General features: G+C 38.5%; 1 protein-coding gene across 5 annotated transcripts in view; it reads right to left on the bottom strand.

The window, feature by feature from the left end:
* The window catches only part of garnl3 (GTPase activating Rap/RanGAP domain like 3), an 83,998-nt gene that overhangs the window by 36,587 nt on the left and 28,445 nt on the right, over positions 1–18,966 (bottom strand). For all 5 annotated transcript variants that reach the window (XM_055199584.2, XM_055199582.2, XM_055199586.2 and 2 more), the window contains exons 3-4: positions 3,683–3,757; positions 626–725 (exon numbers count right to left, since the gene is read on the bottom strand). In XM_055199584.2, the coding sequence (XP_055055559.2) occupies positions 626–725; positions 3,683–3,757 (175 nt within the window). The remainder of the gene's footprint in view (positions 1–625; positions 726–3,682; positions 3,758–18,966) is intronic.

Raw genomic sequence — 18,966 nt, 5'->3', positions numbered from 1 at the left:
TTGTGTCCTTCGTAGTTCAAACTTGCAAGTTCAGACTCGGAAGAACGAACTCCTGATGCGAAATGCATTCTGGGAAACTTCGCTGTCATAAGTCCACACAAGTCTCCTCTAAGGCATCCTCGATAAAATGGGCGGATCAAGAACACATCCGGGGATTTTATGTGAACTTGGGCTTGATGCGAACTTTGAATTGGAACAGTACTTGGGCCGCGACTGATGACGTTTCACAAGTCCACAAGAACGCAAGTACAGACAAGAACGCATATTGAGAAACGGCTTGTGTTTCTATACATGCCTCCACTCATGCTGATCAGGTGGACATACTGATTACTGATTGCTAGTCACAATTACATGATGACTTGTTAGATTACTTGAACATTTTCCTCCCAAACTTCATCATTTCTCAAAGAAGAGCACATTTTAGTTCTTCATTATTATGTGTTGAGTATATAAAAAAAATATAATGCAACTCATGCTGCAGCCAACAAAACTAATGATTGGATGTGCTATCCGACACAGGGCAAATTTTCACCTCCACGGGTCATTCGTGAGAATGTGAATGTGCCTATGCAGGAGAATTTGAACATTTTAAGCATCTGAGCTTATGTGTGAAGTTTAACCTTACCTTTTCCCAGGAAGTACTTGAAGTACCATCTGGTGTGGTACTCTGGGTTCTCCAGATGAACGTCAGTCCTCCTCCATGTTCCAGGTGTGTAGTCCGAGGTCTGCAGTAAAATGTCCACCAAGAACTTAACACCGCAAGGTCTTTATATAACACATAACTTTAAATACAAATTTGCAAATGCCACGAATGCTCCATATGAAGGTTTCTGAGAGGTTTTGTTGCAGGGTTACATACATGCCTCTGTCCTATAGTCACCCAATAATCAATCCCATCACGTCCCGGCAAAAATTCAATAATATTCTTCTTAAGCTGGCAAATTGTAAACATCCCAAGGAAATCAATAGCACCTAAACAACAGCCTCCCATATGCTCCGGGACACTTAATCTCTATGGCGACAGCACACCCTAAATCATTAACAACCAATCAGAGGGCGGTTTTGGTGGGGTAAAACACTGGGGGTTGTCATAGCTACAGTCTGCTGATAGAGATGAAAGGACAAGTGGATGGAGGGAGAAACAGAGAGAGGGAGGAAACGAGGGAGGAAAGTAGGAGAACATTGGGCACTGACTGAATCACTTGGCTTTGATTGTTGTTTCTGCTGATGCATGCGTTTCAATGAACACCTCCAGACATGCTTACGAAAATACAAAAAAGGCAGTTTTAGTTGGTTATTCACTGTCAGAAGCTGAATAAATTTGCTCTCTCTCTCTTTTTCGTCTTCCTGCAACTTCTTTCATTTGTGTTCCACTTTCTTTCCTTTCTTGTTCTATTCGCATGCATTAGAATACATTTTATGACCCCGTGCCTGCACCACTGCTGCAATGACTTCAACCCAAACCCAAACTGTGTTACGCATTTGAAACCTTGCTGAAGCTCTCTTTTGACACAAGCCTAGCAAGTACATTTCATAGTACATTGGAAGAGTTTGGTTCCAAAATGCGATAAATGCCATTAAAAACAAAAAAAGAGTTACCGCCAAAATCAGTATTGTATCAGGTCAGTATTAAAAAGTAAATTCTTAATTTAATACACAAAATGCAATATCCGCCATGTTATTCTGTCACCCTTTCTCCCTTTCTTTCAGAAAACGCAATAAACGGCAGTCCTCCTTCTCTGCAGAATTCAATAATTCTGTTCAACAAATCCCAGCGCATCATTCCACGCATTGTAAACAACAATCATGGCCGCGCTTTGAATACACACAGAATCCTAGTTTTCCTCATCTACTTTGTACTTCGTGATCAACAAACAAACAAAAACAAAATAATAGTTTGATGGTATTGATAAACCTTTGGTGGTTTTCTGTGACGGGAAAGAAACGTAAGACATCAAAATCGAATAATTTACGTGAGAGGCACTCGGGAGATGGAAAAATGCCGGCTGTTGCTTGTTTTCCCGACAGCATCAAGCTTCTGTCATGCTAACACATTGACCCCAGGGCATCTTACGAAAAATCCATTATTTTACTCTAAGTCAACAAAAATCGAGCAGGACCAAAACATTTTACAGCTGATCGCTGTCAAAAAAGTTTAGCGACAACATCCCAAGTATAACAGCAGCAATGACAGTGTTCTTAAAGGAACAGTCTATCCTTTTTCCATATTAAACTATGTTATTACCTTAAAGGAATATTCCATTTTCTTAAAAGAAAAATCCAGATAATTTACTCACCACCATGTCATCCAAAATGCTGTTTCTTTGTTCAGTCGAGAAGAAACTATGTTTTCCGAGGAAAACATTGCAGGATTTTTCTCATTTTAATGGACTTTAATAGAGCCCAACATTTAATAATTAACTCAACACTTAAAAATTTTTTTAACGGAGTTTCAAATGACCACAAACGATCCCAAACGAGGCACAAGGGTCCCATCCAGCGAAACGACCGTCACCCTTGAAAACAAAAACAAAAAATATCCACTTTTAAACCACAACTTCTCGTCTAGATCCGGTCCAGCGCGACGTAACGTAAATGCGTAGTTACGTAGGGAGGTCACGTGTTACATATATAAAACGCACATTTGCGGACCATTGTAAACAATAAACTCACACAAAGACATTAATTAGTATTATTTGACATACAACAACGTAGGAACGGTCCTCTTTCAACACATTTGTAAACACTGGTGCGGAGTTTCGCGTTCGTCCTCTGTGACCTCTTGACTTCATGACGTATTGAATGGAGTCACGCTGGCGCATCACGACCGGATCTAGACGAGAAGTTGTGGTTTAAAAGTGGATATTTTTTTGTCAAAAATGACAATCGTTTCGCTAGATAAGACCCTTATGCCTCGTTTGGGATCGTTTATAGTCCTTTGAAACTCCGTTGAAAAAAACTGTTAAGTGTTAAGTATTAAATGTTGGGCTCATTAAAGTCCATTAAAATGAGAAAAATCCTGCAGTGTTTTCCTCAAAAAACATAATTTCTTCTCGACTGAACAAAGAAAGACATCAACATTTTGGATGACATGGTGGTGAGTAAATTATCTGGATTTTTCTTTTAAGAAAATGGAATATTCCTTTAACTAAGAAGAGTTGATACATACCTCTATCATCTTAGTGCGTGCACGTAAGTGCTGTGGTGCGCGGCGACACTTTGATAGCTTAGCCCCATTCATGTGTATACCACTAGTCAACTAAATGAATATAACATGGCAAAGATTATATTGATTTAATAAATTTATAGCATTTTGAAAAAATGTCATGGATTTATTGCATTTTGTGGAAAAAATTATCAGTTTTTATAATACATCTTTGAAAATCAAATCATGGATTTGAATTTTTTACGTTTTTATAACCTAAAACTATGATTATGTGAAAGTTTGTAACAGAAAATAGTGGTTTTCATCTTGTCACTTTCTTGGTATAGAAAACTCGTTTTTTATAGAAATTAGTCAAAATGGATTTATTGCGTTTTGGAACCAAACTCTTCATTTGCAATACTATCTATTGCAATCCACAATGTTCATACTCATGGCACATGTCACACAAAACGTGTTTTACCATACTTAACATTTTTTAAATGTGTCTCGTATGCAGGTATGCAGATGATATCTCACCTCATCTACTGAACCATTTTCCACCCTGAATCTTCCAGCTCTCTGTATGGCCCCATCTGCATCACTGGAAATGAGCTAAGAAGAAGCACAGATACACCATGTGACATCTCGGCATAATCAGAATGAAATATTATAGTACAGCAAATATAAACAAACTATGCGGTTCATAAACCAATGTGTTAGAGAACATACAGATACACACAGAGGATTTTGTTTATGGCAAAAGGCATTTACATGAAATCACAGACATGCAAGTCCTGTGTGACGGCCTGCTAGCCCAAGTAGCACTGATCACTTGATCTGACACATGAATGTCTAGTTACCACGTAATAAAAGAGAAGCTGTCTTAGTGAAGTCTGTGTGTGTGGGGGGACACTCACTTGCACCTGACATGATGTAATCTCGTCTTTGCAGTAAAACTGCAACATCCCCCCAGACTGAACATCGCTGGTTGCTAAGCAACAGAACACAGAGCCTCTCCCATTTCCTTTTTCTTTAGTCACCTTGTTTTCCTCCTCACATTTTTCTACCACGTTTTCCACCTGTTGGTCTTTCTCTTTCTATCTTTTTTTCTTTCTCAGTCTCTCTTTCTTCCTGTTTCTCTGTCTCTGCCAGACCAAACTGCTAAAAACAGACTGCAGCTGCACTGCAGCTAGAGAAACTACATATGTGTGTGAGATTATGATACAGTAGTTGCATGTGTGTGTGGCAGATGGTATGCCTTGATCTTGGAAAGCCAGAAGTCCAGACAGAACATTTAAGAAACTTCCTTTCACAATATTAAGCACTTTGAAAAGCTGTAATACAAGATCATGCACCTATCTGAGCAGACACCAGTGGCAGAGGTTCGAATAGAGGTTGTGATTATATCAATGTGGTCCAATTATGTTAAAATAAATGTTAACCAATGTTTTATATTTTATTATTAGTTTATCTTTGGAAGGTCACAGTAAAAAGTAAAAAAGCAGTAAAAAGATCCCTTTACATAACCAAATCACTCACTTAGCTGTCCTTCAAAGGCAGGCCAAAGTTGCCATTTATGCAAATGTGATATTGTCACATTGGTATTCCATTAAAATAATGATAGGGATACAAACAAGGCACTTGATAGTTTAGGGAAAGTATTTTCTGTTAGAATAGCACCCAATTTGCTTTGGCAACCTTTGCAGACTTTGTTTAATAAACAGCCATAAATAAAAGGTAAAATTAAAATTCAGAACAGGTGCTCTTTAGGGGTTTTAAGGAAGCATTTCTTATTGTTTTAATAAGTACTGGGGGTTTAAAACCCTTGAGACCTGACATTTCCCAATAGCACATGCCTGTGATACAGCATTCCTTCTAATGGATTCACACACTCACACAAATCCCATCATCCTACTTGAAGCGAAGAGACACAATGTGTAAATACATGCACGTAAAATACACAGTGCAGTGTTTTTATGACATTCTGTAATGCTAGATTCACTGAAGGTGTAAGAGTTTGGTTCCAAAATGCGATAAACGCCATTTTTGAAAAAAATGAGTACTGCCAAAATCAGTATTATATCAGGTCAGTAGTTAAAAGTAAATTCTTAATTTTACGCAAAATCCAATATCCGCCATGTTATTCTGTCATCTTTTCTCCCTGTTTTCCCAAAATGCGATAAACGCCACTCATCCTTTTTTACAGAATGCAATAAATCCATTCCTGAAATTACAGCCCACCAGTCACGCAATGTAAACAAACAATGGCGGATCGCTGAGTACACGGAGTCCTATAGTTTTCATCATCTACTTTGTACTTCGTGATCAACAAACAAAACAAAATAATACTTTAATTGTATTGATAAACTGTGATGGCACTCGGGTGCTTGTTCTCCCGACAGCATCAAGCTTCTCATGCTAACACATTGACCCCAGAGGATCTTAAGAAAAACTTTACATTATTTTACTCAAAGTCAACGAAAATCGAGCAGGACCAAAACATTTTACAGCTGATCGCTGTGAAAAATGTAAAGAGACGACGTCAAGTATAACTGCAGCAATATAACAAAGTAAGTGTTTTGGTTAATGCCATTAATGTTTATTTTTTAATCATTGTATACCACTAGTCAACTAAATAAATATAAAATGGTAAAGATGAATGCACATTTATACATTGATTTAATAGATTTATAGCATTTTGAAATAAAAAACTGTCATGGGTTTATTGCATTTTGTGGAAAAAAGAATCAGTTTTTATAATAAATCTTTGAAAATCAAGTTATGGATTTGAATTTTTTATGTTTTTATAACCTAAAGATGCTGTGTGAAAGTTTGTAACAGAAAATAGTGGTTTTCATCGTCACTTTCTTGGTATAGAAAACATTTCAAAATGGATTTATTGCATTTTGGAACCAAACTCTTCAAATATATATAGAGAGAAATATATAGAGAGAGACAGAAAGAGAATCAATGGCATTGCGACTAGAGATTTAAAGTAGAGAGAAGGAGAGAGAGAGAGAGAGAGAGAGAGAGAGAGAGAGAGAGAGAGAGAGAGAGAGAGAGAGAGAGAGAGAGAGAGAGAGAGAGAGAGAGAGAGAGAGAGAGAGAGAGAGAGAGAGAGAGAGAAAAGGACATGTAGGGGGAAATAAATGGAGAAAGCAAAGCATGTGAAACTAAAAAAACAAAACAAAAGGAAACATTTCCATAATCTAAATCAGCCTACACTGCGGAAGAGTGCTTTGGATGAATTGTAAAACACAGAACAGTTTTAGTACAATGGAGCCATGACACAAAAGCCAAAAATTACCATGAAAATAAAATAAGAGGCTTTTTGGAGAGGAAAAGAAGAGAAAGGAAATTAATCACTGCAACAAAGCTTTACTTTACTATGATCATTTAAAGCCCCCACAAAATTCCTTAAAATCTCAGTTCACATGATGTGTGCTATATGGTACAGTACCTCCTTGTGACAACAAACAGACACAAATACAGGCGCACATACAGCTAAATGCCAGAGGAGCTGCTTCGAATGCCCTTTTGATGGGCATTTATTTAAAAGGTCAAAGGGCACAAGGGGTGACATCAACTATGTGACATTTTGAATATAAAAATGTCACATATATTTTCACAAATATAATAAAACTTTACAAATCGACATATGAGGGTATTACAGGTGCACAGAAAAAAGTTTGATTTCTTCGTTTTTTCCTTTTTTGCCTCGTTTGCCTTCGCCAACTGGATATACAGGTACTGTGTGTTCTGAATGGTCTTTCTCTGCCATACTTTTGCTCTTCCTAGAGTGCCTCGTGCACGTTCAAATCAATTGGTTGTGCGCATGTGTGGACAGATCCCATAGCAACAGGGGTGGTGCAATGGTCGCGAGAGAGAGTGATAGTCGTGCAAGGCAATCATTTGTTTCGTCCCGAATGGAAAAAATGAGCTGTGTTTAAAACAGTGGTGAGAGGTCTACAGACACTCGAGTTTTATACTCTCTTTTCAGAGTACTTACATTTTACTTATGTATTGGTATATAAAGACAGTTTAAACAAATTTGTAAAAAAGTTTTTTAGATAATTCCTGCCTATCCTGCCTTTTAAATGAACACTTTCAAGATAGTAAAATGTTTAACATTAGGCCAGCGTTTGTCTTTGAATCACAATAGTGTTATAATAACACTAGAAGGGATTCTAAATTCCACACTGTTTAGAGTTAGGTTTAACTATTTAGGTATCCTACTAGTTTAACAACACAGTACAGTTTAAAATATTTAACACAACGCCAGAGTTTCTTTGACTCAAAAAAGTGTTAAAGGTTTAAAGATTAGATGTAAAATAAGTATTTCGTGTCCCCAGAGTGCATATATAAAGTTTAAGCCCAAAATACCACACAGATAAAATTGTCACTTTGTAGGTGTGAGGAAAAATGTGTTGTTTTTGGGTGTGTCCTTTAAAATACACATGAGCTGAAAAAATGCAAACACTGATCACAATGATTGTGACTTTAAAGGGACATTCCACTTTTTTTTAAAAATATGCTCATTTTCCAGCTCCCCTAGAGTTAAAAATTTGATTCTTACCGTTTTGGAATCCATTCAGCTGATCTCCGGATCTGGCGATACCACTTTTAGCACAGCTTAGCATAATCCATTGAATCTGATTAAACCAAAAGCATCGCGCTTAAAATTAACCAAAGAGACTTGACGCTTCTGTAGTTACGTTGTGTACTAAAGCCGACGGAAAATTAAAAGTTGCAATTTTCTAGGCAGTTATGGTTACGAACTATACTATACAGCCGAGTTATAATTTCAACAAACCACTATCATTGCAATCAGTGTTTGCATTTCATCAGCTCATTTGCATTTTAAAGGACACACCAAAAAACTGTACATTTTTGCTTGCACCTACAAAGTGGGAATTTTAACAATTTTTATAATAAATGATCTGTGGGGTATTTGAGCTAAAACTTATACCCCAGAGTATGCACTCCTTATTAGTGAAACAATCAATATTAACACTGCTGAACCGATGAACATTTATATGCATAAAGAGGAAGAAAAGATAAAGAGAAACTGACATAGAAGAAATGTCGATCTAATAATATTCAACAAAACAGATTATTTCCATATAAGGCACACACAGAACATACTGTACTGTAAAAATGTCCTAATCATATTCACTTGATGTATGTACAGTAGTGGGGGTAAGGGGGTGGTGATCTTATCAGGTTTTCAAAATGTGAGAGACCACAGACAAGAAGATAAATATATCAACAATTTAACAGTTTTGTTTCTTTAGTATGTGGACTGACGCTTTGTGATCATGACAGCACTTCAAACACAAACAGTTCCCTTCCCTTTGACTGAGTACACAGGAAATCTCACAAAGTCTCTCGCCGTCAAACATGACTTAACAGTAAATAAAAAAGGCGAATGATGGGCATAAAGAAACTTTGTGGAGTGCTTTTTAGACGATTTCCATTTCAATGCCTAGTGTGGCATGACTCTGTTTCTTTTGTCTTCATCAGCTCGCATTCTGATTGTTGATCACTTCATGCCATGTGTAAATCTACAGCGTGTATTTGTCCTCATGGTTCCCCCCACACAACAGGGTTTCTGATTGTAAATATTCAACATGTTGAATATTTATGATTTGCGAATGGAGCGGATCTGACAAGCTTCTGAGAAGAGTCAATCACTCTTAACACATCACAGGAAAATAGGATAAAATAATCAGTACAACCATATCAGGACTTTTCCTAGGAATGTTTTGAGGGGAAAAATCGACCGAAATTTGACCCAATTGTATTCCTTTAAAGGCAGGGCCGGATTAACCATACGGGCAACTGGGCAATTGCCCAGGGGCCCATGACCTCCAAAGGGCCCAGGGCAGCAAGGGCACGAGCAAAATACGGTATCTGGTAATCTCCCGCTCGCCGCTTTATATTAAACAAACTGTCAACATGGGCTTTTGCGCTGCAAAGAGAGACGCTCCGCTTATTACTTTGAACGTGAGTTGAGAGCGGTTGAGTCTCATGCGGACTGACCAATGAAGAGAGGGCCTCAGGTTAAGACCCTCTCCTCATTGGTCAGTCCGCATGAGGTGGGTCAAAGGTTCGCCGAGCATTACGTGACGCAAGGCATTGGTACAACAGAAAAAAAACGAGACACGGAGAAGCTAAGTGGGAGCGCGAAGCGGAAATTAACAAAGGAAAAGGACATAAGAAACGCAGAAAATGTAAAATATAAACAGTGGTGTAGTCTATGTGGGGAGCAGAGAACCCACAGGCGAGTGACAGCAAAGTAGTGCGAGAGCGATTCCAGTTATCACATGGAGAAATCTGCTTTGAATCTCTCTCGCGGTACTTTGACATCATCAAGAGGTCTGCTTAGCGCCAAATGAAGTCGAACCTGCAGTGTAGCTGTTCACGCGACACTGTAAACAAACCAACCATGTGGAAAAGTGAACGAGTGAAGCAGTGCACAACATAAAATCCGGAGAGTTAACAACGCACATGTGAGTAAACAACATTTAAATCATCAATCCAGTTTATTACTTTTTCTGGAGGTAAGGCTCCAATAAAATAAAATAAGCCGGTGTTTATGTCCTGATGGTTTTTAGCTGCCTTCCGAATGTTTGCTTGTGCTTCACATTGTTAAACTTACTTTCTCTGTGTTCATTTATACATACGTTCAAGATGTAGCCTATATGATCTTAAACTTCTGTGAGGAAATTCATGTCTGCGTTGATGTTCAGTTCAGACTTGCAAATTAAAGATCATTTTCTTCACTTTGGTTTGGGTGTCTAATATTAGGCTATATGATGGTCTTGTAATAATAATTAAGTAAAAGCCTTTTTTCATTTTTAGACAATGCTTCTATATGCAAAAAAATAAGCTTTTTATATAAATGACTATGCAAATTAGAGTTAATCCATGGTCATCTTAAATGTGTATTAATTAAAAAGTTCTGTTAAGTCAGATTCCGTCAACGACGAGGACAACTCAGCTAAGTTAGCCAGAACTTTTCTACACCGCCAGCTTATGTTTACAGCCCGGAGATTATACAGATGCTGATGTATTTTGTTTTCATAGCATCATATGTGAGTGAATGTCTTTGATAGGGGACATAGTAGTGTATTTGTATGAGCATTTAAATATTTGTAAATCAAAATACACCTGATGACAGTTAGAATTTGAAGTATTGAGTATATGTAGTGTATAATACAGTAATATATTCTGTATATGACCATATTATGGTGATCCTGGGGTCGTGATGATGGGGCCCTTGAATATTGTTGCCCAGGGTATAACAAAGTGTTAATCTGGCCCTGTTTAAAGGTGCCATTGAATGTAAAACTGTATTCACCTACAGGCATAGATGAATAAATAGAGTTCTATACATGGTAATGACATCAAACATGATTGTTTCCTCCTTGTTTCCTACAATGCTAAAAATAAAATTGTGACTGCTGAGTTAGTGCTTTATGCTAGTTAATGCTATACGCTACAGTTTAGGGTGAATTTCTACCATTGATGTTACAGTTACGTTTAGCAGGTCCATACTGAAAAAAAAAACACCAATTTCCAATCTCTGAACAATTGGTTATTCCACAAAATCTGTATTTTCGTCTGATACAGGCTTAAACATATAAGGTCTGTTTACTTATTGTGAGCTACTGACATAGCCTCATGAGCCTTGCTGTAAAACAACCAATCAGAGCAGAGCTAATATAGTCTGGGTTTTCCCATGCTGCCAAATTTATTCACGCTGCAAGTCTAGCATGGAAACTATGGACCTTTTTTGCCCCTAAAAAATAGGGAACCAATCACAGAATGGGGAGGGGGCAGCAAGACGATGACGACGTCTATGCAACACACCAAAGCAGTTTGTTATTTGTTATAACACATAAGACGCAAAGTTACTTTTCAATGCAGCCTTCTAAGTAGTTTCTAAGTAGCTTTGAATGCAAGTTTATTTAAAAAAGAGCAACTTTTGGCTTTAAACAACTTCATATCCAAGAAGGATGTTTGGATATGGCAAGACATGATAACCACAGAGTTTTATAGGACCAACCTGCTAGGCATCGTCGTCCACGAAGTACAATTAACTTATAAATGGTAAGTGGTATTTATTAATATCATATTGTCATTATGCCTGTACTGTGGTTGTAAAATGTGTTGCTTTTCAATACAATATACAGCTACCGGTTTAGTTGCATAGCTTTCAGCTGTGTGCACTCGTATCCGATAAAAGTCATTTACTTTTGAATTGATGTCGCTCTACATACGTCATCTGGTATAATCGAAACGATTGGATATGAGCTACGTACAGACGCATTTGATAGACATTCGTAGCGCCCAATAAACGGCTCTGGGCATTCGTAAACCACGCCTCAAATACGAGAAAATGAGCATATGGTTCCCAGACCACGTCTCATTCTATATGAGACTGATCTGGTGTTAGCCAGACTAGAGCTAATCGGCAATAATAGACCATTTTATTCTAAAGAAAAATCCCAGGGTTGTAAATGGACTAGTAAAACTGTCTCTGGGTCATTTTTGCACTTGAAGCTGCCATTGGCAAGTCTGGAGGTTTGAGCTGATTTTAAATGTGTTTACCATTTTCATGCCCCTCCCCACTACCACCGAGGAACCTCCTTTCGAGCTCGTCCTTGTCAGTGCGTGTGCACCAGTATTATTGTAAAAACATACTTAGCAAGAACACTTAGATTACTTACAAAACACTCAGAAATACAATTAATGGTTGATAAAGCACAATTACCTGTCAAGAAGAAATGTGGCAAACTCTGCATCCAGCTTGAACCTTTTAAAATCTCTTAGATTCCTCCACATTTCAAATGCCGGTCTGATATTAATCCTAGTTTTATTACACATTCTCTTTCTATCTTTGTTTCCTTCTTTTTATTGGTTGTTTTCCTAGCTCTGGTTGTTAACCAAGGAATCGGAAGTTTGTTAGTGAATGTTCTCTCCGCCATCACGCTGCGTTCAATCCAACACACCGGTATGAACTTCAGGTGGATGCATGTAATATTGTAATGCGCGCGAGGGGTAGGGATGCACCGATACCACTTTTTCCATCTCCGATCCGATTCCGATACTCAAATTCTGAGTATCGGCTGATACCGATACCTGCCGATCCGATACTTCTGTATTTTTCTTAAACAATTTAAATTACACACACACACGCACACAAAATGTTAAATGTGTATAGTGCTTTCTGCTAAATCTAGTATTTAGGAGAAAATAAAATAAGCATGTTTAATCAAATAAGTATGCTAAATATATTTTCCTTAATTGCGCAAAAAGTCACAGTAAAAAAGCTTTAGTATCCAGATGGTTATTTTGGGAATTATGCACTTAACCGGACCTTTTATGCACATTCCGGGTGGAGAATTGATGCGCCTAAATCATAGTGAGTGCGTCTGAATCATACTGTGCTTCCTGGGCGCAGCATTAATGCACTAGAACATCCTTACATGGGAATCCTCGCTCCGCAATGGAAAGTTAACTTTATAACTATTAAAACACAAAGAGTTTAGATGCATTGTGTGCTCAGCACATACTGAATTGCATCCATCCAACAGCATACGGAGACTTTATAAAATCAGATCTTTAATAAAGCCTACAGTTATATGCAGTGTGTGTGTGTGCGTGTGTTAAATGACGCGTTTCTTCAGTCCGCTTCACCAGTGGATTAACTCAGTTTGCAAGTAAGTTACAGTGTTTCTGTGAACATTAATATCTTTTAGGGATGCACCGAATCCAGGATTCGGATTCGGCGGAATACTGGGCTTTTTGACGGGGTTCGGCCGAATCCTAGATTTTTTTTCCACCGAACCGAACCCTAGGCTTGCGCTACGCTGGTCGACGCCACGCGGCCGTTGATTACACACATCGGGTGCTGACGTGGAGATGAGCTTTTTCTTTCGGTGAGCCTTAGAGGCTGGACACACCAAAACTTTTAAACACGGCTGAAAACGCCTTGAGGACGCCAAATGCCAGCTGTTTTTCAGCCGAGCGCTTGGTCGCAGTGATGCTTCAGCTGTGAGCCGGTTGGTTGCTGTGGTAATGTCCCGCCCCTCCTCCACTATAATTGGACGGCCGTGTGAAGACTGTGACATTGACGAGCGGAACTTCTAACTCAAAGTATATAGTTTTCAGCGCGGAGCTGCTTGCTTATTGGAAAAACGAGCGTGTCGCAACGCATCGCTTTTCTTATGCATAGGCTTATGGTAATTGTCAAAATAGTTTTCCAACTTGTCACCCTGGCATAATGTACAGTTAAAATTAAATAAAATGAAAAATACACTGCTGTGGACGTTGTTTACTTCATTAATGTGCTTTACTGTGTTAATGGAATAAGGATGCGAGTAGGATTCGGTATTCGGTTTCGGTGGATTTGGGATTCGGCCGAACCTAAAAAATCTGGATTCGGTGCATCCCTAATATCTTTAAATGTGCGTTTGTTCCTTCACATGAAGCTATTGAGTGTAAGATTACTTTGATTATAGTGCATAAAAACGTTTATGGTGCTTTTATAATACTTTGTCGTTTTTTTAATGCTTGTCAGTGACAACCATGGGTAACGCGCAGTATCGGAATTGGATCGGTCCTGTTAGTCCGATATCCGATCCAGCAAAAAATGCTGGATCGGCCTCGATCCCGATCCAGAATATCGAATCGGTGCATCCCTAGCGAGGGGGAGGGAGGATCTTTGGCACGTGCAGGAACTGTGATTGACATGCAGATTTTACCCAGCCCTGCGATGATTGGACCAAATGAACTGGGAGCGGTGGATTTTTGCAAAACAAATAACAGCCTCTAGATGGAGCTAGAAGCGCTGATTTTTTTCTTAAACAATCTAATTTATGTTGTTCTGTCGGACATAGTGTCGGATTCAGTGAACATGATCAAAATATCTTGCCGACCGCAGCTTTAATAAAGTCACATACCTTCTATGTGGATATCAGAGAACAATTTAACATATTGTATCAATGCATTCTCTGGCACCTTTAACTAAGCATAATTACACAGCGTTGAGCGGTTTGTACTTTCTGTCTTTTTCTCAGTTTTTTTTGTCATAATTGTGCAGTCCTTTCAAAAATATCCATATGTATAAATAGTATTGAATTTTTGGGGTTCAAAAGAAATTTTCTAACGATTGTTACAACAAACCCTCTGTCTGTTACAATTAACCCCACTAATGCAAAGTTTGCACTTTCAGTATAATTTTATGAGAACGGCAGTTTTTAGAAACAAACTTTGATGATTTACAGCAAAGATAAATGTGCTGCTTTGTAAAATACAAATAATCTAATGCTAGGTTTTTTGAATGATTGAACCAAAACCAAAAAGCGTTGAGTTGTGCCCCATCTTATTAATAAGCCTTCTCACCAAATCCAAACACAGAATCACATACAAACATTTGAGTCTTTAACAATTGAAACATTAATAGAGTAAGCTATTTAGTTCAATATGACATAAGGTCCTGTATCTTTAAAAGGTCTTATGAAACTGACTCAACCACGACATTGGATACGGTGTGAGTGAGTCACACACAATGCTTGATATGATAGAGCGGCAGGCAGCAAGTTTCAATGAGTCCAACATGCTAATTTTACACACCGCAGTCTCTCTGCAGCCAACCCTTCCTCTGCTCAGCATATGCGTGTGGGGTGGCTTATTACAACATGAAGGCATTGGGGTTTGGTCAGAATGAAATGTTTATAATAAGAGCAATAATTCAGAGATGGTAGACACATGCTGTGTTTTATGCGTACAGTATGTGTCATCGCACAGCATTACTTGGAATCTGAGAACAGCCAGAGGGATGCCCTCACAACAACACGCTGTGTTTAATTCTCCTCTCAGCTTTATCTGTCATGATATCTGCATCCATATCTGCCGTAACATTCTGTGGCCTCTGGTTCAACTGATAAGCAAGACATTTGAATAAAACTACATACATTTCCACAAGAAAGAATGTGTGTGTCAAACTCTATATTCGTTACATATACATTTCATATTTTGCTCAAATAGAACTTTGGTATGTACACATCTGTGAAATCTAAAAATTAACATATGGCACAATGTATCAGATCTATGTTGATCAGCGTAGATTGCATCTGAACAACAGTTACGTTTACATTAGGCCATCATGCAGTAAGGGGGGAGCATAAGGGAAGCTTTAAACGCAAACACCACACATAAACACACATTACATTCTTGTGGACTACCGTACAGGCATATACACACTTTGCACTTAGAGGTCATAAATGCACCTACAGTATAAGAGGATTTCAAGAGCTAATGCATTTACAGTAGCAGGCTGAAACTTATGGATAGCCAGCCAAGCATATAATGTGCTATAGCAGTTACATCTGCAAAACATGGCCACACATTTTTAGGGCATTTTGTTCTCAGATTGCAGCTTATAGTCACAGAACTCATTCTTTAATGACATACATTAATTCACTGCCTGTCTGTGTTAGTAATTTGTATGCATGGCGGTCAACCTTGTGTGTGCTTGCACAGTATAATTAGTTTGATGAAGGCGGTCAATTCTGATATTTTCCCCTGATGTCTATTACACTGTTATGCAAAGCGCACACATGTAGGTGTAAATGTAAAATTATGCAACCACTGACATGAAAACTGTATTTGAATCAATTAGCCGTATAATTTAAAAATGAATATAACAAAATAACAACTTTAGACAAACACACACACACGCACGCACACACACACACATTGAAATAATGAACATAATTAAGCATAGCAGTAATATGATAAAAGCGGAAAGCCTTGTACAGAATGCACATTTTTACACACTGTAAAAATGAACAGTCAATTTGGTATAAAGTAAGAAAGGAAACAAACACTAAGAAAGATAAAAAAAATAAAAGCAAATTAGGGACAAACATAGGCAGGCACTATTAAATAGTACTGTATGTTATGTGGCTTGTGTGCTACAAACTGAAAATGTCTTATTTTAAAATTAAAGTAGACATTGTCCGAATCCCAGTCTGTCTGCCTGCCTGCAGTGTTTTCCCTTACGGTTTCCCCATCATCGCCCTATGAACTCTGACTCCCAGGATCCCTCACTCTCCTGCACCTGCTCCTAGTCTTTAATTATCCTTACCTGGCAGCCATTTCCCTTGTCAGCTCCACTATTTAAGTTCCCCTGTTTTGCCCAATCCTTTGTCTAGTTTACATTATTGTTATGATGTTTTGTGTTTGATGTTCCTCGTCTGTATGTTTATTTAGTTCCAAGAGCTCCTACTCTACCCTTAACTCTAGCCAGAGCTACTGTAGAGATAGTTGTGTCGGCAGTGATGGCACTGGCCTTAGGGTGCTTCTGGACCACCTTAGCTTTCCCAATTAGATGCATGCTCACACTCCAAGTCTCTGTGAGATGCAAAGCGCCCTTTGTCTCTCCTGAACTCAGCACAGCGCCCGCTTGCTGTCCTGATCGCTGCTTAGCACCCGCTGGCTCTCCTAAACTTAGCCCAGCACCCCCTGTCAAATTTCAATTCAATTTAATTGACTTTATTGGCAAGATTGTGTAACTCCTGCACTCAGCCCAGATCCCCCACTCTACCCTGAAGTCCACCCTGATTGTCCTCTTCAGCTCCACTATTTAAGTTCCCTGTTTTTCCCAGTCCTTTGTCCGGTCTACATTATTGTTTTGATGTTTAGTGTTTGATGTTTATTTAGTTCCTTGTTCATTAAAGTTAGTGTTTATTGAAATTCCCTCATCTCCGTTGTCCTTCCCAACACGCATCGTTACAGTCATAAGCACTCTTATGCAAAATGGCTAACAGTATTAATACTATTATGGCAATAAATGTTTACATTTTTAAAATACAAAATTTGTGTGGCATGTAGTGCCTTCAGAAAGTATTCAAAGCATATCAGAGCAAAAACCAAGCCATGAGGTCAAAGGAACTGCCTTCCAAGGTTCCAGAAGTGGCATTCCCAAAAAGGCTGTAATTGCTGGTAAAGTGCTTCAACTACAGTTAAAGCTCAGTACTACAATACTTATGTAAATGTGATATTTCATTTTCTTCTTTTTTAGGAAATTTACAAATTTCTAAAATTCTGTTTTTATTTTGTCGTTATGGAGAACTACTGTAAGTGCAAATTAATGAGAAAAAATATTTAAATGATTGTTGTATCAGGCGGCAACATAACAAAATTGAAAAAAGTGAAGGGGTTCTGAATACGTTCTGAGTGCACTGTTTATCACCATGATTTAAAGGTGCAATGTGGGACTTTTAGAAGGATGTCTTGACAGAAATATAATAAACATAACTATATAATCAGCACTGTATAAAAACCTTACAAAACGAATTGTACTGTTTTATCGTTTTTTCTATAAACCTTGCAGGTCTCCTTACATGGAAGTGGCCGCCACGTTTCTACAGTAGCCCTAAATGGACAAACTGTTCTAGAGAATAAGTTTTGTCCCTACATTGTCTAAGATGGTGACACATTTGTCCTGTGGCAGCTACCGTAGCTTCTCTTTGCTTTTCGAAATTGAAATTGGTTGCAATTGAAAATAAGGGACATATCCCGAACTCTAACCTACACCCCCACCCCCGTACCATTTTTGATGGCTTTCGCATTTGCAAGAGACTTGTTAGGTTGCACATAGGGCTGAAACGATTCATTGAGTTACTCGATTAACTCGATTAAAAAATTCCTTGAGGCAAAAATTCTGCCTCGAAGCCTCGTTAAATTCCTATGACGTGCACTACACGCCCCGAGAACTGATTCACACGGACCGTCGTTCAATGTTCAGGAAGCACATCATAGCGCGTGGTACATTTTGAATTTAGTTGGCGCGATGGCGGAGAGCGAATATGTCCATAAACGCCAGAGAGAGAACGTCTAAAGTTTGGGATCATTACATTCAGCATCTGAACCGAAAACATCCACTGCTGTTTCACCAAGCGTCGATGAAACAAGGTCCGCTGATTTTAATCCCATTCTGAATTTGTAGCGATGTCGTTATGCGGTTTGACTAGATATGATGTTTAGCTTTGATGTTTTCGTATTCACGTTCAATTGCAGTAGAGTATAGCTTAAAAAAGAACCCCTTCACACACACGCATGCACTTTACAGGTATGTGTACCAAAAAACGGCACCACAGTGCAATTATATATGGGCAACTTGTAATCTGACATATTTTGTTCAATAATAATAATCTCTGTCTTATTGGAGTTTAGCATAAGGAAGTTATTCTCTCTCACGCGAGTCAGACCGATTGCGCAATGCATCACATATGCTTAAACGTTTATGTAGCCACGCAACAATAATTTCAGCTGCATGCATTCCCTGTACACAGCGGGACGTGATGTTGTGATTTTTCGAACGGATTCTTAACCTAAAATGCACCGCAATGCAAGTGATGCAAACCAAATGCAGCGTTCTATTGAAAAGTAATGTATGTATTTCTGCCATACCAAAATGCAATGAAGCAACTGAACGTCTGACTGGGGTGTCACTCTTCCTCACGCACAGAACGCGTGCACACACATACAAACACAGGTGCACATGCGCGCACACACACAGGTTGTTACCATAGCAAATAGGCTCACCCCAGAAATGCTATATTATATGTTAGTAGCCTAACGTTAATGGTAAATGCTGCAGGTGTAGAAATGTACATAAACCAGATATTTACTTTGATGTCAGGGCTAGATTACAGCATGAAACCTGTTGTGCATATTAATAAATTAAAGTGCTTAATTGTTGGTACTGGCACTTATAAACACTAAATGGGTAAAAATTGAAATAA

Source organism: Misgurnus anguillicaudatus, chromosome 22 (genome assembly GCF_027580225.2).
Source record: "Misgurnus anguillicaudatus chromosome 22, ASM2758022v2, whole genome shotgun sequence".
In the NCBI taxonomy this organism is placed as follows: Eukaryota; Metazoa; Chordata; class Actinopteri; order Cypriniformes; family Cobitidae; genus Misgurnus; species Misgurnus anguillicaudatus.
Note: the sequence above shows the minus strand (reverse complement) of the source record. Positions and strands in the feature narration are given on the sequence as shown.